At 49.9% G+C, this 24,175-nt stretch overlaps 2 protein-coding genes across 2 annotated transcripts in view; both read right to left on the bottom strand.

Moving 5' to 3' along the window:
- Positions 1-1,427: 1,427 nt before the first annotated feature.
- crybg2 (crystallin beta-gamma domain containing 2) lies at positions 1,428-23,368 on the bottom strand (the record flags this gene model as incomplete). The annotated part of the gene is given in 20 exon segments (XM_079259223.1): positions 1,428-1,567; positions 1,701-1,860; positions 6,625-6,783; positions 11,805-11,928; positions 11,997-12,136; positions 12,211-12,340; positions 12,418-12,530; positions 13,128-13,160; positions 13,229-13,355; positions 13,431-13,585; positions 15,250-15,376; positions 15,449-15,588; positions 15,666-15,701; positions 15,779-15,905; positions 15,976-16,115; positions 22,828-22,854; positions 22,856-22,960; positions 22,962-23,012; positions 23,015-23,033; positions 23,319-23,368. Coding segments are annotated over 20 exon segments (2,052 nt in total). The 3' UTR covers positions 1,428-1,478.
- Positions 23,369-23,507: 139 nt separating this feature from the next.
- Positions 23,508-24,175, bottom strand: part of epha10 (EPH receptor A10) — a gene marked incomplete at both ends in the record, with an annotated part of 134,164 nt that continues 133,496 nt past the window's right edge. Inside the window, 2 exons of the mRNA XM_079259222.1 lie at positions 23,508-24,035; positions 24,085-24,144. Of these exons, the coding sequence (XP_079115348.1) occupies positions 23,508-24,035; positions 24,085-24,144 (588 nt within the window). The remainder of the gene's footprint in view (positions 24,036-24,084; positions 24,145-24,175) is intronic.

The raw sequence follows: 24,175 nt of genomic DNA, 5'->3' as shown, positions 1-24,175 counted from the left end.
TGGGACAGTACTAACCCACCGTAGTGAGCACTACAGAGAAAAGTGTACAGTGCGCACTATGCACTACATTCCAGTGCACTAACAAATTGAGACACAGCCCATGTGATCACACCTCCTGAATGTACTCCTCCATTTCTCTGGTTTCTGGTTGGGACAAAGGATACACTCAACTCTGGGATAGTGTGGAACCTGGCAGGAGGTCAAGGGTGCAGTCCTGGGGGCGATACAGAGGAAAACATGTAGCTTTTTGCTTACTGAACGGCAAGAGTGGATCATCAGGGCTCTCAATGGTAGTTGCAGAACAAGAGAGGATGCCACTGTGTTCACCACATTGGAGGACCAGGAGCTTATATCTCCCTCCTTCCAGCTTACAGTTGAGTTGTGTCTTTGAAGGCAGGGAAGTCCAAGGATAACGGGTTGAAGTGACCTAGTGAGGATTAAAAAGGTTGCTCTCGATGTGGTTAGGCTCCATGGTGAGTTGGATGGGAGCGGTCTTATGAGTGACTGTGCCTCCCCCTATACTTCTGCCATTGATACTTTGGACTGCAAGATGCTAGAGGGTCCTCACTTGTAGTTTTTTTTAACTAGTGTAGCCGAGATAAGCCAAGTCGCGGCTCCAAAACCTATCAAGGCTGGTGAAGATAGGGCAACATTACCCACATGCAATACAACAGGAAAAATAAACATGGGATGTGTGTGGGGTGAAGGTTGGAGGCACTCACCATGGTAGGTGGTTAAGAGGGGCTAGCCTCTCTTAACCGGTGAGGATAGCGGCGCTGAGGTGAGTGCCTCCGGCATTTAGGCATTAGTTGGCTTTTCTCACCACAACCTAGAGACAATCCTTGTTCCAACCTGTGGCGGCGTGTCTCTTCTGGGAGTCTAGTGATATCAAGCTGCATTGGTTCCTGGGTCTGCTCATCAGACCTTAACGAGGAGAGTCGAGCCCGAGACCTCCTCTGTCGTAACAGCAGATCGAGTTAAATACACTCTGGTAGAGGACCAGAGCTGGATATGAACATAAAATGATCCTCAAAGCTTCCACTCCTTTCAATGTTATCTTTATTTATGTCATTTTAAACCCCCTTTCGTCATACAAAGATATTCTCCCGAACATTAAGATAAAGGCTTCCATAAAAATATGTCAGCAAGGAAGGAACTGACCAACAAGCACCATGACAACAAAATTACCACAAAGCATATAGTGTTTCACACATGCACAAAAATCAGATTCCTTTGACTTTAATCCTTTGTTCGGACTGAAAATTGCACGGCTGCTGCGTGTTTGCTGCAGGAGGTATAAATGGTGAAAGCTGCTGTGTTTCATCAAAAACAGCTGAAGATAGAGTTAGAATTAGTGTTAGAATTAGCCCAGAAAGACCGACAGCAGCCTCTCATTTCTCTTTCTTTACAGATAATAACAGACATGTGAAAGCAGAAAAGTGAATGTTCCCTGAGGTACAGAGCATGCTCAGTTCCGTCTACAGCAGCTCCATCTGCCACTGTTGGCTCAGCCTCTCGTCGTTCTCCTGCATCACCACTACATGGTCCTTGTCATATGTCTTCCCACCTGAAACGGTGTCACAGGAGTATCATGGTGATGATGTAAAGATCACCTAATTTCATGGTTTAATCCTGAAAATACATCTGAGATACTACACTTTCCTCATGTTGCCCAGGACAGAGGAGTTGTCCAGTCCTACCTTTAACATCCAGAACCATTCCAGGGAACGTAAGACTGCTGATGAGACCTTTCATCTGGGCCATCCATGTTTGGATTGGCTGTCGGGTCTCGGTCCACAAAACCACCTTCGCTCCTGGCTCCATGTCACCCATCACCTGGAGGCTCATAGTGGGAGACAACTGCAACCACAAACACCAAATACATCCATTAGTTTCCCTCCAGGTGACAGGAAATTGTTTAGTGTCAGACTGGCTACATGGGCCATTTTGTCTCAAAGTAAAACATCAAAATTTCTCCTCATAAATAAAGAAATTCTGGTAAACAAATGAGACTAAACTGAATACTATTTATGCAAGGATATTTTCCTGCTGTGAGTGGTCATAAGAACAAAGGCATGATGAGGAAGGGGGTCAAACTTTATTTGGGCTTTTTGTAAGTAGTATTATTATTTTGTTGGTTTCTAAAACCAGGGTTCTAGTCCCTGGCGAGCTAACAGAGGTGAACCATTGTGGGTCCTTCAGAAAGGTTCTTAACTCTCATAAAGTCTCTATTGATGCTGAAACAGGGTCACATCCACTCTCTACAACATCAGCAGACAATCTAAACGCAGAGTTTCCAAATAAAAGTTTATAATCCTAAAGGCAGAAAAGTCAGTAAAAAGACCAAAAAGCTTGATGTTCAATGTCTTTCTTCCATCAGTACACACAAACACCCTGAATTGTTGATTGTGGAGAAACTTTTCCTGTGGACAGGTGTGTAAAATTCACAGGTGTGTAACACTCTATGGGTGTGTTAACAATCTATAGATCTGTAACTGTCTACAGGTGAGTATCAATATATGCAGGTGTGTAATCCTTTGAATTCCTGACATTAAATTTATCTCATCCAAAATGGAATTGAGAGAAACCGCTCCTTTTAGCATTAGTGTATCGCCCACCTGGACCTTACTCCGAGTTTCTGACCCAATTCTCTGATCTCTTGTCTGAGTTAGTGCTGACTACTGATAAGGTCATTGTACTAGGTGATTTTAATATTCATGTTGACGATGAAAATGATAGTTTAAACATTTCCTTTAGCTCTATTCTAAACTCAATTGGGTTTTCACAAAATGTCCATGGAGCCACTCACTCTCATGGTCATACTCTTGATCTGGTTCTAACATCTGGTATTGAGACTGATAAGCTCAAAGTTTTTCCTCAAAACCCTGTCTTGTCCGATCACTTCTTATTAACCTTTGAATTCACTTTATTTGATTACTCACTGACCAAAAATAAATTCTACTATAGTAGATGTTTATCAGACAATATTATTACAAAATTTAAACAATCAATTGAATCAATTTTTTCCCCTCTACCATGTGTTAGCATGACCGAGAGTCCCCCTTTAAGCCTTACTCCTGCTCAGATTGATCAACATGCTGATACTATAACAGCTTCAATGCGTACAACCTTGGATAATGTTGCCCCCCTAAAGAAGAAGAAATTAGGTAAGATTATGAAGGCTCCCTGGTTTAATTCCCAGCTTCGAGCTCTAAAACAGGCATCAAGGCGTTTGGAAAACAGATGGCGTTCATCAGGACTAGAGGAGTCTCACTTAACCTGGAAAGAAAGTTTAATTGTATACAAAAAAGCCTTACGTACGGCAAGAACAGCTTATTATTCATCATTGATAGAGGAAAACAAAAACAACCCTGGGTTTCTTTTCAGCACTGTAGCTAGGCTTACTAGGAGCCGGAGCGCTGTGGAGCCATGTATTCCTTTCTCACTTAGCTGTGATGATTTCATGTATTTTTTCAGGAATAAAATTGACACTATTAGAGATCAAATTCACAATACTCTTCCTTCTACTTCCGTGATTTGACGCTATATAGATAAAGGTGAATTGAATTGTAACCATATACAGCTATGCAACCACCTACAGGTGTGTAATCTATCTATATAGGTGTCTGACGTCCTGCAGGTGTATAAAAATAATCAACAGATGCCGAATAGTCTATAGGTGTGTATTGGATTTGCTGTCTGTGTACCCGGCAACCCTAAGGTACCTGAAACCGTCGATGTAACTGGTTCTGCCAGAGGGATCATTTCTGCAGAACCAAGACCTGCTGCAGGACCCAGCCTGCAAGGGCCTCCAAACCAGAACTACAAAGGATTAAAGAAAATTCCTCACAGTTACCGAGAACAGTGCCAAGTAAGCGGCTTCTGTGTCTGGGCATAATTTCTTTTACAATTGTTTAGGGACCATATTAGCTAATTGTCTAGCTAATAAAAGCAGGACATGGCTATCTCCATTTGATTGTTTGTGTTGCTGCTGTTTTGGTTATTTTTATATTTGGTTCTGAGTTTATCTTCATTTATCTTATTTTTGGAATGAATATTAAGCTCGCTGTTTTGCAAACCTGTTGACACCAACTGTTTGGCTATCTGTGTTACCTTTCTAAATTTTATTCTATTCTAATCATTTAGCAGACACTTTTATCCAAAGCGACTTACATACAGACTCATGGCCCAATAAGCACACCGAGGGGTAACTTAAGCTTGTTCCATCCTCCACGAGAAGCAAGAACTGAGTTCTTGTTCTCGAGGCTGCAAGAACAAGAAAAAACGTCTTGTTCGGCAGGTCCATCCATCCTCCAGGAGAAGCAGGTCTGCAGCGGGGGGGAGGGTCACTGCGGGGGGCAGATGTCTGCTTTATGTTCAATGAACCCGGTTGTTACCTCCACCGAGGAGGTTATGTTTTACCCGGCGTCTTTTTGCTCAAGATAACTTAAAACATTACGGACGGATTTTTATAAATATTATATTATGAATATTTTATTTAAGAGAGTTGTTACAAATGTAAAAAGGAAAACTAATTAAATTTTGGTGGTGATTCGGATCACTGTTGGGATCTAGGAAATGTTTTAAAAGGACTCTTTAACATTGTGCTTGGTGGAGGTTTCCGCTCTCCGAGTTTCTAGTTTCATATTTAACGAGCAGCTTCGTCCGCGGCGGGGCGGGTCGTGCACGCGGCGGGGCGGGTCGTGCACGCGGCTGGGTCCGAGTGTTTCAATGCTACATGTAAAAATGTTGGTACTTTCTCACCACCTCGATCAGCTGTTTTATCTAAACAATCCGGCAACAGGAAACACACAGAAGCAGCAACTCCGCTTCCTGCTTTCTCCGTGTTAACCACGCCCACCTCACATGTCCGACCAATCACACCATACTTCTCGGGGCCCCCCAAGAAAAAAGTTCTGCCAGCCCGGTGTGTCAAGAACTGTCTTCAAATGCATCCGCGAGAACAAAATGACGTCATTTTCTTCTTGGAGCCTCGAGAACAAGAAAAAAGTTCTGGCTTTTCGTGGAGGATGGAACAAGCTTTAGGGTTCAGTGTCTTGCCCAAGGACACTTCAGCACATAGTCAGGAGAAGCCTGGAATCGAACTCCCAACTTTCCAGTTGCAAGCCAACTGCTCTTCCTCCTGAACTACAGCCGCCAGCCACAACCATAGGAGTATAGCTCACATTTGTGCCTTTGTAAGGACCACAGAGCTGCCAATTCAAGTAATTTCTGACTACTCTCATCTCTTCTTTCCTTTTTCTCCCTCGAAGTTCCCCGGAACCTGAGAGTCTGAAGACCACATGGCTATCTGCCATTTTGTCCTCCTTCTGTCAGCCATTTAGTAATCTGCTAAATTAGCATTAGCATCGGCTAGACTAACATTAGCATTGAATGGCTGATGCTAACTAAAGCTCATGCTTAATTCTCTCCCTCCAAATTGCCCATCATCTAGTCCTTTAGATCACTTTGTATCTTTGCTCAGGAAGTGGTAGCATCAGCCTCAGTGCTAACACCATTACCTGACTAACCTCTCGCTAGTCACCGTAGGCTAGGTGTGCTAAGCTATAGCAACCTCAAAACAAGTGCCTCACAGCCACTCATAGCCAACCCCACTCACTGCTAACTTAGCCGTTACTCTACTGCTAGCACCGATAGTCGCTAAGCTAGATTGTAACCTACAGCTAGCCTCATACTCAAAACTCATTGCCAAAGTGATTTCCACTTTAGCCCCCCCCCACACACACACATCCATACACAAATCCATAAAACCAACCTTTATTTATGTCTCATTGTCTTAACCATTTTATTCATAGATTTTTGTAGTTAGATTGACAATATTTTAGCATAGGAAATTTGAGTGCTTTACATTGATTGAACCGATTGAGGTTATCCTGTCGATAAAAATCTGTTCAATAAATCCTGGTGTATCTTAAACGGAGGTTGTCTGTGCTTATTTTGCATTTGTCAGTGTCAGATTACCAGTGACAAAGCCAGTGCTTGATTTCAGCCTTCGCTGACTCTTGAGACTGTGGCATTGTTCAGTTTCTTTGTTCCTGACTTGTCAGGTGGTGCCCCGAACTTTGGTTTACTTGATAAATCTAATGTGCATCCTCAACACTTGTCTATGGACATCTGTTGATGTTAGAGTCAGATACAGAACAATCCCTGTAGCAACAACAGAATTAGTGTCCTGTGTGATGCATTGAATAGTCCGGTTTCTCGTGCAAAATAATCACAGACGCTGTAGAGATCATTCCCTGTAGCACGTGTGACCTCCTGCAGGTCTATATTAATAATCAACAGAGGTGGAACAGACTACAGGTGTGTAACTGTATGTAGGTTAGTAACGTTTTGCTACTGTGCCACCATTTACAGGTGCAGGTGCGTACACCCGACTAAAAGGCACCATCTCCAACTCAGTTCCATAATTAGGCTGTTAAAATGGAAAACTGAGCAATCTGATGAAGACTGTGAGGACCAACTGGTCTGCGGTCTGATGAAGACCCATGTGAACCGAACATAGCGGGTTAGGGTTGGGATTAGGGATCAGACCAAAGATGGTAGATGTCCTTTGTTTAAATGCAGTGTTGTAAAGTTGACTTCCAGGTCCAACATCTTTACCTTGTTCTTAATAAGTCCATCCTGGTAGAACCAGATATCACTATGGGGTTCCACATCTGGCGTCACCAGCACCCGACCAGACTTCATCTCCTCCACACCACCCTGGACAGAAAGGAAATGACCGCTGTCCTTGTTCCGCACTCGGAACAATTGTCGACTCTGCTGGAAGAAAATATTGTGTCAGAACTCAGAAGTTCATAATGGGATCGGTTTGGAGGGTTGCAGACTTTCAGAACCGTTCTGGGTCCCCGAACACGTCAGAACCGTTCTGGGTCGCCGAACACGTCAGAACCGTTCTGGGTCGCCGAACACGTCAGAACCGTTCTGGGTCCCCGAACACGTCAGAACCGTTCTGGGTCCCCGAACACGTCAGAGCCGTTCTGGGTCCCCGAACACGTCAGAGCCGTTCTGGGTCCCCGAACACGTCAGAGCCGTTCTGGGTCCCCGAACACGTCAGAGCCGTTCTGGGTCGCCGAACACGTCAGAACCGTTCTGGGTCGCCGAACACGTCAGAACCGTTCTGGGTCGCCGAACACGTCAGAACCGTTCTGGGTCGCCGAACACGTCAGAGCCGTTCTGGATCCCCGAACACGTCAGAACCGTTCTGGGTCCCCGAACACGTCAGAACCGTTCTGGGTCCCCGAACACGTCAGAACCGTTCTGGGTCCCCGAACACGTCAGAACCGTTCTGGGTCCCCGAACACGTCAGAGCCGTTCTGGGTCCCCGAACACGTCAGAGCCGTTCTGGGTCGCCGAACACGTCAGAGCCGTTCTGGGTCGCCGAACACGTCAGAACCGTTCTGGGTCGCCGAACACGTCAGAGCCGTTCTGGGTCCCCGAACACGTCAGAACCGTTCTGGGTCCCCGAACACGTCAGAACCGTTCTGGGTCGCCGAACACGTCAGAACCGTTCTGGGTCGCCGAACACGTCAGAACCGTTCTGGGTCGCCGAACACGTCAGAGCCGTTCTGGGTCCCCGAACACGTCAGAACCGTTCTGGGTCGCCGAACACGTCAGAGCCGTTCTGGGTCCCCGAACACGTCAGAGCCGTTCTGGGTCGCCGAACACGTCAGAACCGTTCTGGGTCCCCGAACACGTCAGAACCGTTCTGGGTCGCCGAACACGTCAGAGCCGTTCTGGGTCGCCGAACACGTCAGAGCCGTTCTGGGTCCCCGAACACGTCAGAACCGTTCTGGGTCCCCGAACACGTCAGAACCGTTCTGGGTCGCCGAACACGTCAGAACCGTTCTGGGTCCCCGAACACGTCAGAGCCGTTCTGGGTCGCCGAACACGTCAGAACCGTTCTGGGTCGCCGAACACGTCAGAGCCGTTCTGGGTCCCCGAACACGTCAGAACCGTTCTGGGTCGCCGAACACGTCAGAGCCGTTCTGGGTCCCCGAACACGTCAGAACCGTTCTGGGTCCCCGAACACGTCAGAACCGTTCTGGGTCGCCGAACACGTCAGAACCGTTCTGGGTCGCCGAACACGTCAGAACCGTTCTGGGTCGCCGAACACGTCAGAGCCGTTCTGGGTCCCCGAACACGTCAGAACCGTTCTGGGTCGCCGAACACGTCAGAGCCGTTCTGGGTCCCCGAACACGTCAGAGCCGTTCTGGGTCGCCGAACACGTCAGAGCCGTTCTGGGTCGCCGAACACGTCAGAACCGTTCTGGGTCGCCGAACACGTCAGAGCCGTTCTGGGTCGCCGAACACGTCAGAGCCGTTCTGGGTCCCCGAACACGTCAGAACCGTTCTGGGTCGCCGAACACGTCAGAACCGTTCTGGGTCCCCGAACACGTCAGAGCCGTTCTGGGTCGCCGAACACGTCAGAACCGTTCTGGGTCGCCGAACACGTCAGAGCCGTTCTGGGTCCCCGAACACGTCAGAACCGTTCTGGGTCGCCGAACACGTCAGAGCCGTTCTGGGTCCCCGAACACGTCAGAACCGTTCTGGGTCCCCGAACACGTCAGAACCGTTCTGGGTCGCCGAACACGTCAGAACCGTTCTGGGTCGCCGAACACGTCAGAACCGTTCTGGGTCGCCGAACACGTCAGAGCCGTTCTGGGTCCCCGAACACGTCAGAACCGTTCTGGGTCGCCGAACACGTCAGAGCCGTTCTGGGTCCCCGAACACGTCAGAGCCGTTCTGGGTCGCCGAACACGTCAGAGCCGTTCTGGGTCGCCGAACACGTCAGAACCGTTCTGGGTCGCCGAACACGTCAGAACCGTTCTGGGTCGCCGAACACGTCAGAGCCGTTCTGGGTCGCCGAACACGTCAGAACCGTTCTGGGTCCCCGAACACGTCAGAGCCGTTCTGGGTCGCCGAACACGTCAGAACCGTTCTGGGTCCCCGAACACGTCAGAGCCGTTCTGGGTCGCCGAACACGTCAGAACCGTTCTGGGTCGCCGAACACGTCAGAACCGTTCTGGGTCCCCGAACACGTCAGAGCCGTTCTGGGTCGCCGAACACGTCAGAACCGTTCTGGGTCGCCGAACACGTCAGAGCCGTTCTGGGTCGCCGAACACGTCAGAGCCGTTCTGGGTCGCCGAACACGTCAGAGCCGTTCTGGGTCGCCGAACACGTCAGAACCGTTCTGGGTCGCCGAACACGTCAGAGCCGTTCTGGGTCGCCGAACACGTCAGAACCGTTCTGGGTCCCCGAACACGTCAGAACCGTTCTGGGTCGCCGAACACGTCAGAACCGTTCTGGGTCCCCGAACACGTCAGAGCCGTTCTGGGTCCCCGAACACGTCAGAACCGTTCTGGGTCGCCGAACACGTCAGAGCCGTTCTGGGTCGCCGAACACGTCAGAACCGTTCTGGGTCGCCGAACACGTCAGAGCCGTTCTGGGTCCCCGAACACGTCAGAACCGTTCTGGGTCGCCGAACACGTCAGAGCCGTTCTGGGTCGCCGAACACGTCAGAACCGTTCTGGGTCGCCGAACACGTCAGAACCGTTCTGGGTCGCCGAACACGTCAGAGCCGTTCTGGGTCGCCGAACACGTCAGAGCCGTTCTGGGTCGCCGAACACGTCAGAGCCGTTCTGGGTCGCCGAACACGTCAGAACCGTTCTGGGTCGCCGAACACGTCAGAACCGTTCTGGGTCGCCGAACACGTCAGAGCCGTTCTGGGTCGCCGAACACGTCAGAACCGTTCTGGGTCGCCGAACACGTCAGAACCGTTCTGGGTCCCCGAACACGTCAGAACCGTTCTGGGTCGCCGAACACGTCAGAGCCGTTCTGGGTCGCCGAACACGTCAGAACCGTTCTGGGTCCCCGAACACGTCAGAGCCGTTCTGGGTCCCCGAACACGTCAGAACCGTTCTGGGTCGCCGAACACGTCAGAGCCGTTCTGGGTCCCCGAACACGTCAGAACCGTTCTGGGTCGCCGAACACGTCAGAGCCGTTCTGGGTCCCCGAACACGTCAGAACCGTTCTGGGTCGCCGAACACGTCAGAGCCGTTCTGGGTCCCCGAACACGTCAGAACCGTTCTGGGTCCCCGAACACGTCAGAACCGTTCTGGGTCGCCGAACACGTCAGAACCGTTCTGGGTCGCCGAACACGTCAGAACCGTTCTGGGTCGCCGAACACGTCAGAGCCGTTCTGGGTCCCCGAACACGTCAGAACCGTTCTGGGTCGCCGAACACGTCAGAGCCGTTCTGGGTCCCCGAACACGTCAGAACCGTTCTGGGTCGCCGAACACGTCAGAGCCGTTCTGGGTCGCCGAACACGTCAGAACCGTTCTGGGTCCCCGAACACGTCAGAACCGTTCTGGGTCGCCGAACACGTCAGAGCCGTTCTGGGTCGCCGAACACGTCAGAGCCGTTCTGGGTCCCCGAACACGTCAGAGCCGTTCTGGGTCCCCGAACACGTCAGAGCCGTTCTGGGTCCCCGAACACGTCAGAACCGTTCTGGGTCCCCGAACACGTCAGAACCGTTCTGGGTCCCTGAACACGTCAGAACCGTTCTGGGTCCCCGAACACGTCAGAACCGTTCTGGGTCGCCGAACACGTCAGAGCCGTTCTGGGTCGCCGAACACGTCAGAGCCGTTCTGGGTCGCCGAACACGTCAGAACCGTTCTGGGTCGCCGAACACGTCAGAGCCGTTCTGGGTCGCCGAACACGTCAGAGCCGTTCTGGGTCCCCGAACACGTCAGAGCCGTTCTGGGTCCCCGAACACGTCAGAACCGTTCTGGGTCGCCGAACACGTCAGAGCCGTTCTGGGTCGCCGAACACGTCAGAACCGTTCTGGGTCGCCGAACACGTCAGAACCGTTCTGGGTCGCCGAACACGTCAGAGCCGTTCTGGGTCGCCGAACACGTCAGAACCGTTCTGGGTCGCCGAACACGTCAGAGCCGTTCTGGGTCGCCGAACACGTCAGAACCGTTCTGGGTCCCCGAACACGTCAGAGCCGTTCTGGGTCGCCGAACACGTCAGAACCGTTCTGGGTCCCCGAACACGTCAGAGCCGTTCTGGGTCCCCGAACACGTCAGAACCGTTCTGGGTCGCCGAACACGTCAGAACCGTTCTGGGTCGCCGAACACGTCAGAACCGTTCTGGGTCGCCGAACACGTCAGAACCGTTCTGGGTCGCCGAACACGTCAGAACCGTTCTGGGTCGCCGAACACGTCAGAACCGTTCTGGGTCCCCGAACACGTCAGAACCGTTCTGGGTCCCCGAACACGTCAGAACCGTTCTGGGTCGCCGAACACGTCAGAACCGTTCTGGGTCCCCGAACACGTCAGAGCCGTTCTGGGTCGCCGAACACGTCAGAGCCGTTCTGGGTCGCCGAACACGTCAGAACCGTTCTGGGTCGCCGAACACGTCAGAACCGTTCTGGGTCGCCGAACACGTCAGAACCGTTCTGGGTCGCCGAACACGTCAGAACCGTTCTGGGTCGCCGAACACGTCAGAACCGTTCTGGGTCGCCGAACACGTCAGAGCCGTTCTGGGTCGCCGAACACGTCAGAACCGTTCTGGGTCGCCGAACACGTCAGAACCGTTCTGGGTCGCCGAACATCTAACCCACATAAGGAAATCATTCATGTAACGTGTCAAACTTCATTGGTTTCATGATTACAGGTTGAAATTTTAACCCCTTATGTGTTCCTGTATGTGCGAATGAACATGTGAGATCAGCCGTGGTGGATTGGAGCTATTTTGGAACAGAACTAGTTGACGTACTTGTCTGATGGGGAACATGGAGCCGATCACATGGAGAGAGCTGAACTTGGGCCAGTTGGTGATTTCACTGGGCTCCAGCAGGAACTGGCGCCCCCTATAGTTACTGTACTCACATAACACCCAACTGCAAACAGAGGACAAGGTTACAGCAGAGTAATACACACACACACACACACACACACACACACGGACCAGCCACTGTTGACTCGGACAGACAGGACGTGGTTGTTGAAGCCCTCCTGGACCAGACTGAGGACCTCGGAGTCAGTGGTGATCTCTCTGCCCTCCAGACCTTCCAGGCTGAACAGAGAGACGGAGGGAACCGAGAAGATCTGCAGACAGAAAGACAAAGGTTGGCGACTGAAGCTGGATGCAGTTTGACCTGAACGTGCGTCTGCCTCCTCACCATGGGGACCGGCTTGACAGAGTGGATGCTGCTGCTGGGGGGGCGGCCCATACTGGTTAAACTTGGGTATTCCCCCTCAGATAAGACGTACAAGTTCCCAGAGAAGAGCTTGTCTTCATAAAGAACCCAGCTGGAACCAGACAATCATCATCATCATGTTTTCTTCTGCCCGTTCAGCCTCCCAGCTGGTATTTCCTGGTTGCTCACCTTCCTCCTGCCACGCGACACGACCTGCTCAGGAACTTGTCTGGCAGCTCCTCCTGTTGGTGGCTGAAGATGCTGCACTCTCCCTGGAAGTCGGGTTCGGAGTAAAAGATGATCTGATGGAAATGGCAAGTAGGTCAACCCAAAAGGTTCCTCTGCAGAAGCGGTTGTGCTGTTGACCGACCAGAAATATCTCCGCACAATAAGAAGGAGAAGCGGAAATCTGACGCCAACAAAGATCATCAATGCCAGTTTTTCTCCTGGAGCCTGACCATCATGGAGCACAGTTTCCTTTTAAATCACGTGTTGCTATGGAAACCTTGTCAAAAGGACTTGCAGAGGAGGATGGTCTGGCAGCCTGGACGACATATCAGGGTGATGAAGAGGAAACTGCTCTACAGATACATCACAGCTCTGTTTACTGATTATTTATACTCAAATACAAACTTTATTGAAAGATGATTTCAGTTCTTGGAGCATCTCTGATTTAGCTGCTCATAACTAAGATGTTTTGGATTATTTCTGTTTTACGGGATGTGACAGATGTCTGCACGTCGGCTGCAAAGCAAATGAGGTGAAGTGCATCAGGTTCGCTTTGGAAATGAAACTTTCATTCAGTTTCTTCATTAATAAGTCACAAATGAATGTAATCAGACTGGAAATGATGTTGATGGCGACAGCAGCGTTGTTGTTCTGGAGATGATATGACTCACCTTGTTCCTGCAGCCCGACGTGTCTGATGGAGCCTGAAACACAACAAAGTCTCATGAAATCACCTGAAGTCCTGAACGCTGAAGATCCTCTCCGGTCTCACCTGTAAGATGGGCTGAACCGAGCAGATCCGGGTGTCCTGAGAGCCCCAGTCAGCACAAGTGTTATAGAAACCTTTCTCCAGGACATACTGGTTCCCAGAGAAGTCCACGTGAGAGTAAGCTATCCATCTGCAGGAGGAACATCTACCTGAGCACCAGCGAACACCTGGATGTGACTGAGGAAAGGGTGAGAGAAGAACTTACGCTCCGCTGAGCACATGGATGGAGCGGGTGGAGGTCTTATAGCCGTGCAGCTCCACGTCAGGAATGGCCTCCGTCACCTCCAAGGTGTTCTCCTCCAGCAGACCCTCGTCTTCCTCCGGCTGCTCGAACATCATCATCACCGGCTCCGAAAGCTCCTGCACAGCCAGACAGCAGTTTTACTCCTCCAGGCTCCTGGTGGGCCTGGGGGGCCGGGTGGGACCGGGCCTGGGGGGTCCTGGCCCGGGTGGAGGCGCCGGGGTGGGGGGTGTTCTTCCTCCTGCCCCGCCCCACGCCCCCCGACATTCACACCACACTCAGTACCTTGTTGGGATGGGCTCTCCATCCACCGTGGCCCCCCCTCAACTTTACACACTAACCTATACACTTCCACATTTACACTGCAGCTCTCTCTCTCTCTCACACACACACACACACACACACACACACACCAGGGGGTGCTCTGCGAGGGTCCAGCTGTCTGGCAGTTTGGGGGTTCATCTTTGTCACATGACCAAATGTGCACGTTTACATGTGCACGCCACATCAGTTCTCCTGTGAAACGTGGAGTTTCTCTGCAGGAATGTTTGATGTGAGCTGAAACATCCACTTATAATACTTATAATAGAATACTGTACTACTGTACTACAGTAGTACTGTAACACTGCAGTACTGTAATACAGTATTACTGTAGTACTATTGTAGTGTAACGCTGTAGTGCTGTAACACTGCAGTACTACAGTACTGTACTACAGTAGTACTGTAACACTGCAGTACTGTAATACAGTATTACTGTAGTACTATTGTAGTGTAACGCTGTAGTGCTGTAACACTGCAGTACTACAGTACTGTACTACAGTAGTACTGTAACACTGTAGTACTGTAATACAGTATTACTGTAGTACAATTGTAGTGTAACGCTGTAGTGCTGTAACACTGCAGTACTACAGTACTGTACTACAGTAGTACTGTAACACTGCAGTACTGTAATACAGTATTACTGTAGTACAATTGTAGTGTAACGCTGTAGTGCTGTAACACTGCAGTACTACAGTACTGTACTACAGTAGTACTGTAACACTGCAGTACTGTAATACAGTATTACTGTAGTACTATTGTAGTGTAACGCTGTAGTGCTGTAACACTGCAGTACTACAGTACTGTACTACAGTAGTACTGTAACACTGCAGTACTGTAATACAGTATTACTGTAGTACAATTGTAGTGTAACGCTGTAGTGCTGTAACACTGCAGTACTACAGTACTGTACTACAGTAGTACTGAAACACTGCAGTACTGTAATACAGTATTACTGTAGTACTATTGTAGTGTAACGCTGTAGTGCTGTAACACTGCAGTACTACAGTACTGTACTACAGTAGAACTGTAACACTGTAGTACTGTAATACAGTATTACTGTAGTACAATTGTAGTGTAACGCTGTAGTGCTGTAACACTGCAGTACTACAGTACTGTACTACAGTAGTACTGTAACACTGCAGTACTGTAATACAGTATTACTGTAGTACTATTGTAGTGTAACGCTGTAGTGCTGTAACACTGCAGTACTACAGTACTGTAATACAGTAGTACTGTAACACTGCAGTACTGTAATACAGTAGTACTGAAACACTGTAGCACTATAGTACTGTAGTACTATAACACCGCAGTACTGCAACACTAAAACTGTAGTACTGTGTAGTAAATCTGGTAAAATACGGCAGACAGACGATGTTCCGTATGTCGTTATGCGGACAGGACACTGTTTAAAGTGGGCGGGGCCTCTGGAGATATCCGCTACCTTTGCTGTTTCAGAACTTACAGCTCGGATGATCCTGACGGAACGGAGCTCAGCGTTGCAGCCCCCCCACACCCTCCAGTCGTGGTAGTCTCCCTCCTCCAGCAGGTACTGGTGGCCCCTGAAGCCCTCCTTCTCATAGCCCACCCAGCTGCAACAAACAGACCTGATCAGCTCCTCTGAGATCAGATGATCTGTGGTGTTTCAGCAGAGTGACACTTACATTCCTCCCAGAACCTTCAAGGAACCCACGTTATGCATGAAGGTGGTCTGCTGCCTGTCCATTCTGGTCATGAAATCCCGCATGCTGGACGTGATGGTCCTGGATTTACCAGAGAAGTAAGGCTTGTCGTAGATCTGCATCTGGAGGTTGAGAGGAAGAATTCTGAAGTGTTTGTGATGCATGAATCACATGACTTTGGGATGAACTTCTTCCTCACCTTTGGCTCGTACATGTTCTCCACTCGAGGTTCTCCCTGTCACAGAGAACAAAGATCAGATCAGAACCTTCACACCAAGAATTCCCAGCAGAAGGAGAATTTAATCTTCTCACCACTTTCAGTGGATGCAGAGACCCCACATAGGGCTGCTCCACCCCCCAGGCTGCTGGGTTGGAATACCCCCCCACCTCCAGGATCTGCGGGACGCCCTGGAAAAAGGGCTGTGCAAAGACGAGCCAACTGGAGGGGAGAAGAGCAGAATAAAACACACCCTTCACAAGAACAGGTTTTCTCTTGGATCTTCACTCACAGGCCAGCATTGATAATGATGGAGTTGGCTTTCACTGGGAATCCAAAGATCCTGGCATCCTCCGAAGTGTCCCTGAAGACCACCTTCTTCCCCTCAGCATTCTCCTCAGGGAAAAGGCTGATCTCTGGAACGCTGTAATCCTGAGGAACAATAGACACGGTAAGGAGGAACGTCTTCCAGGAACATTTCATCCAGTGGAATGTGTCACCCGGTGGAACGTTTCATCCAGAAGAACGTTTCACCCGGAGGAACGTTTCATCCAGAAGAACGTTTCACTTGGTGGAACGTTTCATCTGAAGGAACGTTCAATCTGAAGGAACGTTTCATCCAGTGGAATGTTTCACCCGGTGGAACGTTTCATCCAGAAGAACGTTTCATCTGGTGGAACGTTTCATCCAGAAGAACGTTTCACTTGGTGGAACGTTTCATCTGAAGGAACGTTCAATCTGAAGGAACGTTTCATCCAGTGGAATGTGTCACCCGGTGGAACGTTTCATCCAGAAGAACGTTTCACCCGGAGGAACGTTTCATCCAGAAGAACGTTTCACTTGGTGGAACGTTTCATCTGAAGGAACGTTCAATCTGAAGGAACGTTTCATCCAGTGGAATGTTTCACCCGGAGGAACGTTTCATCCAGAAGAACGTTTCATCTGGTGGAACGTTTCATCCAGAAGAACGTTTCACTTGGTGGAACGTTTCATCTGAAGGAACGTTCAATCTGAAGGAACGTTTCATCCAGTGGAATGTTTCACCCGGTGGAACGTTTCATCCAGAAGAACGTTTCATCCAGAAGAACGTTTCACCTGGTGGAACGTTTCATCCAGAAGAACGTTTCACTTGGTGGAACGTTTCATCTGAAGGAACGTTCAATCTGAAGGAACGTTTCATCCAGTGGAACGTTTCACCCGGTGGAACGTTTCATCCAGAAGAACGTTTCACTTGGTGGAACGTTTCATCTGAAGGAACGTTCAATCTGAAGGAACGTTTCATCCAGTGGAATGTTTCACCCGGTGGAACGTTTCATCCAGTGGAATGTTTCACCCGGTGGAACGTTTCATCCAGAAGAACGTTTCATCTGGTGGAACGTTTCATCCAGAAGAACGTTTCACTTGGTGGAACGTTTCATCTGAAGGAACGTTCAATCTGAAGGAACGTTTCATCCAGTGGAATGTTTCACTTGGTGGAACGTTTCATCCAGAAGAACGTTTCATCCAGAAGAACGTTTCACCTGGTGGAACGTTTCATCCAGAAGAACGTTTCACTTGGTGGAACGTTTCATCTGAAGGAACGTTCAATCTGAAGGAACGTTTCATCCAGTGGAACGTTTCACTTGGTGGAACGTTTAATCTGAAGGAACGTTTCATCCAGTGGAACGTTTCACCCGGTGAAACGTTTCATCCAGAAGAACGTTTCATCTGAAGGAACGTTTCATCTGAAGGAACGTTTCACCCGGTGAAACGTTTCATCCAGTGGAATGTTTCACCCGGTGGAACGTTTCATCCAGAAGAACGTTTCACCCGGTGGAACGTTTCATCCAGAAGAACGTTTCACCCGGTGGAACGTTTCATCCAGAAGAACGTTTCACCTGGTGGAACGTTTCATCCAGTGGAACGTTTCATCCGGAGGTACATTTCATCTGAAGGAACGTTTCATCTAGAGGAACATTTCATCCAGAAGAACGTTTCACCTGGTGGAACGTTTCATATGAAGGAACGTTCAATCTGAAGGAACGTTTCATCCTGTGGAACGTTTCATCCGGTAGAAAGTTTCATCCGGTAGAAAGTTTCATCTGGAGGAACGTTTCATCCGGTAGAAAGTTTCATCCGGTGGAACGTTTCATCTGAAGGAACGTTTCATGCGGTTAAACGTTTCATCAGGTGGAACGTTTCATCCGGGGGAACGTTTCATCTAGAGGAACATTTCATCCAGTGGAATGTTTCACCCGGTGGAACGTTTCATCCAGAAGAACGTTTCACCCGGAGGAACGTTTCATCCAGAAGAACGTTTCACCTGGTGGAACGTTTCATCCAGAAGAACGTTTCACTTGGTGGAACGTTTCATCTGAAGGAACGTTCAATCTGAAGGAACGTTTCATCCAGTGGAATGTTTCACCCGGTGGAACGTTTCATCCAGAAGAACATTTCACCCGGTGGAACGTTTCATCCAGAAGAACATTTCACCCGGAGGAACGTTTCATCTGAAGGAACGTTTCATCCAGTGGAACGTTTCACCCGGTGAAAAGTTTCATCCAGAAGAACGTTTCATCTGAAGGAACGTTTCATCCAGTGAAACGTTTCACCTGGTGGAACGTTTCATCCAGTGGAACGTTTCACTTGGTGGAACGTTTCATCTGAAGGAACGTTTCATCCAGTGGAACGTTTCACCCGGTGAAACGTTTCATCCAGAAGAACGTTTCATCTGAAGGAACGTTTCATCCAGTGAAACGTTTCACCCGGTGGAACGTTTCATCCAGAAGAACGTTTCACCTGGTGGAACGTTTCATCCAGTGGAACGTTTCATCCGGAGGTACATTTCATCTGAAGGAACGTTTCATCTAGAGGAACATTTCATCCAGAAGAACGTTTCACCTGGTGGAACGTTTCATATGAAGGAACGTTCAATCTGAAGGAACGTTTCATCCAGTGGAACGTTTCATCCGGTAGAAAGTTTAATCCGGTAGAAAGTTTCATCCGGTAGAAAGTTTCATCCGGTGGAACGTTTCATCTGATGGAACTTTTCATCCGGTGGAACGTTTCATCCGGTAGAAAGTTTCATCCGGTAGAAAGTTTCATCCGGTGGAACGTTTCATCTGGAGGAACGTTTCATCCGGTAGAAAGTTTCATCCGGTGGAACGGTTCATCTGAAGGAACGTTTCATGCAGTTAAACGTTTCATCAGGTGGAACGTTTCATCCGGGGGAACGTTTCATCTAGAGGAACATTTCATCCAGTGGAACGTTTCATCCAGTGGAACGTTTCATCCGGAGGAACGTTTCATCCGGTGGAACGTTTCATCTGGTAGAAAGTTTTATCTGATGGAACGTTTCATCTGAAGGAACGTTTCATCTAGAGGAACATTTCATCCAGTGGAACGTTTAACTGGAGGAATGTTTCATCCGGGAGAAAGTTTCATCCGGTGGAACGTTTCATCCGGTAGAAAGTTTCATCCAGAAGAACGTTTCATCTGAAGGAACGTTTCATCCAGTGAAACGTTTCACCCGGAGGAACGTTTCATCCAGAAGAACGTTTCATCCAGAGGTACGTTTCATCCAGTGGAACGTTTAACTGGAGGAATGTTTCATCCGGTAGAAAGTTTCATCCGGTGGAACGTTTCATCTGAAGGAACGTTTCATGCGGTTAAACGTTTCATCCGGTGGAACGTTTCATCCGGAGGTACGTTTCATCTGGTAGAAAGTTTTATCTGATGGAACGTTTCATCTGAAGGAACGTTTCATCTAGAGGAACATTTCATCCAGTAGAAAGTTTCATCCGGTGGAACGTTTCATCTAGAGGAATTTTCATCCAGTGGAACGTTCAATCTGGAGGAACGTTTCATCCGGTAGAAAGTTTCATCCGGTGGAACGTTTCATCAGGTGGAACGTTTCATCCGGTAGAAAGTTTCATCCGGTGGAACGTTTCATCTGAAGGAACGTTTCATGCGGTTAAACGTTTCATCAGGTGGAACATTTCATCAGGTGGAATGTTTCATCCGGGGGAACGTTTCATCCGGGGGAACGTTTCATCTAGAGGAACATTTTATCCAGTGGACGTTTCATCTGGTAGAAAGGTTCATCTGAAGGAACGTTTCATCTAGAGGAACATTTCATCCAGTGGAACGTTTAATCTGGAGGAACGTTTCATCCGGTGGAACGTTTCATCCGGTAGAAAGTTTCATCTAGAGGAACATTTCATCCAGAAGAACGTTTCACCTGGTGGAACGTTTCATATGAAGGAACGTTCAATCTGAAGGAACGTTTCATCCAGTGGAACGTTTCATCCGGTAGAAAGTTTCATCCGGTAGAAAGTTTCATCCGGTGGAACGTTTCATCTGATGGAACTTTTCATCCGGTGGAACGTTTCATCTGGTAGAAAGTTTCATCCGGTAGAAAGTTTCATCCGGTGGAACGTTTTATCTGGAGGCACGTTTCACACGCAGGAACGTTTCACACGCAGGAACGTTTCATGCGGTTGAACGTTTCATCCGGAGGAACGTTTCATCCGGTGGAACATGTCATCCGGAGGAACGTGTCATCCGGAGGAACGTGTCATCCGGAGGAACGTGTCATCCGGAGGAACGTTTCATCCGGTGGAACGTTTTATCTGGAGGCACGTTTCACACGCAGGAACGTTTCATGCGGTGGAACATTTCATCCGGAGGAACGTGTCATCAGGTGGAACGTGTCATCAGGTGGAACGTGTCATCCGGAGGAACGTTTCATCCGGAGGAACGTTTCATCCGGAGGAACATTTCATCAGGTGGAACGTTTCATCCGGAGGAACGTTTCATCCGGAGGAACGTTTCATCCGGAGGAACGTTTCATCCGGTAGCAAGTTTCATCCGGAGGAACATTTCATCTGGAGGAACGTTTCATCCGGAGGAACATTTCATCAGGTGGAACGTGTCATCCGGAGGAACGTTTCATCCGGAGGAACGTGTCATCCGGAGGAACGTTTCATCCGGTGGAACGTTTTATCTGGAGGCACGTTTCACACGCAGGAACGTTTCATGCGGTGGAACGTTTCATCCGGAGGAACGTGTGATCCGGAGGAACGTTTCATCCGGAGGAACGTTTCATGCGGTGGAACGTTTCATCCGGAGGAACGTGTGATCCGGAGGAACGTTTCATCCGGAGGAACGTTTCATCAGGTGGAACGTGTCATCCGGAGGAACGTGTCATCCGGAGGAACGTGTCATCCGGAGGAACATTTCATCCGGAGGAACGTTTCATCCGGAGGAACGTTTCATGCGGTGGAACGTTTCATCCGGAGGAACGTGTCATCCGGAGGAACGTGTCATCCGGAGGAACATTTCATCCGGAGGAACATTTCATCAGGTGGAACGTGTCATCCGGAGGAACGTTTCATCCGGAGGAACGTTTCATCAGGTGGAACGTGTCATCAGGTGGAACGTGTCATCAGGTGGAACGTGTCATCAGGTGGAACGTGTCATCCGGAGGAACGTGTCATCCGGAGGAACGTGTCATCCGGAGGAACGTTTCATCTGGAGGAACGTTTCATCCGGAGGAACATTTCATCAGGTGGAACGTGTCATCCGGAGGAACGTTTCATCCGGAGGAACGTGTCATCCGGAGGAACGTTTCATCCGGTGGGAACGTTTTATCTGGAGGCACGTTTCACACGCAGGAACGTTTCATGCGGTGGAACGTTTCATCCGGAGGAACGTGTGATCCGGAGGAACGTTTCATCCGGAGGAACGTTTCATCAGGTGGAACGTGTCATCCGGAGGAACGTGTCATCCGGAGGAACATTTCATCCGGAGGAACATTTCAATCAGGTGGAACGTGTCATCCGGAGGAACGTTTCATCAGGTGGAACGTGTCATCAGGTGGAACGTGTCATCCGGAGGAACGTGTCATCCGGAGGAACGTGTCCATCAGGTGGAACGTGTCATCCGGAGGAACGTTTCATCCGGGTGGAACGTTTTATCTGGGGGCACGTTTCACACGCAGGAACGTTTCATGCGGTTGGAACGTTTCATCCGGTGGAACGTTTTATCTGGGGGGCACGTTTCACACGCAGGAACGTTTCATGCGGGTGGAACGTTTCATGCGGTGGAACGTGTCATCAGGTGGAACGTGTCATCCGGAGGAACGTTTCATCCGGAGGAACGTTTCATCCGGAGGAACATTTCATCCGGAGGAACATTTCATCAGGTGGAACGTGTCATCCGGAGGAACGTGTCATCCCTGGAGGAACGTGTCATCCGGAGGAACGTTTCATCCGGTGGAACGTTTTATCTGGGGGGCACGTTTCACACGCAGGAACGTTTCATGCGGTGGAACGTTTCATCCGGAGGAACGTGTCATCCGGTGGAACGTGTCATCCGGAGGAACGTTTCATCCGGAGGAACGTTTCATCCGGAGGAACGTTTCATCCGGAGGAACGTGTCATCAGGTGGAACGTGTCATCAGGTGGAACGTGTCATCCGGAGGAACGTTTCATCCGGAGGAACGTTTCATCCGGTGGAACGTTTTATCTGGAGGCACGTTTCACACGCAGGAACGTTTCATGCGGTGGAACGTTTTCATCCGGAGGAACGTTTCATCCGGAGGAACGTTTCATCCGGAGGAACGTTTCATCCGGAGGAACATTTCATCCGGAGGAACGTTTCATCCGGAGGAACATTTCATCAGGTGGAACGTGTCATCCGGAGGAACGTTTCATCCGGAGGAACGTTTTCATCCGGTAGCAAGGTTTCATCCGGAGGAACATTTCATCCGGTAGCAAGTTTCATCCGGAGGAACATTTCACCTGCAGGAACGATTCATGCGGTTTGAACGTTTCATCAGATGGAACGTTTCATCAGGTGGAACTTTTCATCCGGAGGAAAGTGTCATCCGGTGGAACGTTTCACCGGAGGAACGTTTAATGCGGTTGAATGTTTTCATCAGATGGACGCCGGTCCCAGTCACACTTCCATGAATCAGACCAAGATATGATGTCAGATGAACCTGGACCAGAACATAAAGCCTAAACATAAAACTGGACCACAACGTAAGACCTGGATCAGAAACTAAATCAGAACCTAAAACCACCACCAGAACCAACAGGTTTCAAAGACGTATTTTGAGGATCCTCCAGGTCAATGATGGAGGGTAAAGCAAAAGCTCACCCCGGACCGCTCTGCGAACAGATCCGATGAATAAATTTCTGGGTTGTCTTCATCTCTGTCTCTTCCTCGCTTCCCTCTCCGGTCCAGTCCTGTGCGTCCTGCAGCGGTTTGTTAGGCGGTCCAAATGGACTGGTGGAGCTCGATGTCCCCTTCGTCCAGGGCAACTTTCTCCCCCTTAAAGTTGGGTGTTTCTCATACAAAACCCACCTAAAGAAGACAAAACCAGGAACAGGTCACAGAGAGGAAACAGTTCTGGTTCTTGTGGTACTTCAAACTGACCACTTTCTGAGTTTGTTTTCCAGAACCTGAAGAACTTCTTGACAAAACTGGTTCTGGAATTCAACAAAATACTATCTTAATGGGTACCGTGGCCAGGAATGTTGTGCTTTGCAGTCCTCATATATAGTTTCTACATCCAGAACTTTCACAATCAGGAAGATTCTGAAAAAAGTTCAGTCCTGAAAGGGACCGAGGTCCTCCTCAGCCTAAGACCACCAGTAAGTGGACAGCTGTCGTTCTCCATCTGCACATGGAGAAACCATCGTACAATAGATGGAAACTTGACATTCAAATTCAGTTTCAAGGAATTCCAAAACTAAGTTTAAAGTTGTTGTTGTTTTTTTTTTTTACTTTAAACGTTACCATGTATAAGGCTCTAAGGCGGTACTCGCAGTCAAGGACTTAGAGGTAGCGGGCTCTGAGGCGGTCTGGGCTTTTAAGGGGGTACAGGGATCGCAGGCTCTGTAGTGGTACGGGGCTCCGAGGGGGGTACTGGGCTCCCGAGGGGTCTCCGAGGGGGTACGGGGCTCCGACGGGGGTACGGGCCTCTGAGGGGGTACGGGGCTCTGACGGGGTACGGGGCTCCGACGGGGGTACGGGGCTCTGAGGGGGTACGGGGCTCTGAGGGGGTACGGGGCTCCGAGGGGGTACGGGGCTCTGAGGGGGTACGGGGCTCTGACGGGGTACGGGGCTCTGACGGGGTACGGGGCTCCGACGGGGGTACGGGGCTCTGAGGGGGTACGGGGCTCTGAGGGGGTACGGGGCTCTGACGGGGTACGGGGCTCTGAGGGGGTACGGGGCTCTGAGGGGGTACGGGGCTCTGACGGGGTACGGGGCTCCGAGGGGGTACGGGGCTCCGACGGGGGTACGGGGCTCCGACGGGGTACGGGGCTCCGACGGGGTACGGGGCTCCGACGGGGGTACGGGGCTCTGAGGGGGTACGGGGCTCTGAGGGGGTATGGGGCTCTGACGGGGGTACGGGGCTCTGACGGGGTACGGGCTCCGACGGGGGTACGGGGCTCTGAGGGGGTACGGGGCTCTGAGGGGGTACGGGGCTCCGAGGGGGTACG

This window comes from Telmatherina bonti (assembly GCF_933228915.1).
Source record: "Telmatherina bonti genome assembly, chromosome: 19".
Classification (NCBI taxonomy): Eukaryota; Metazoa; Chordata; class Actinopteri; order Atheriniformes; family Telmatherinidae; genus Telmatherina; species Telmatherina bonti.
The sequence above is the reverse complement of the archived record's forward strand: the minus strand, read 5'-3'. Positions and strand labels throughout refer to the sequence as shown.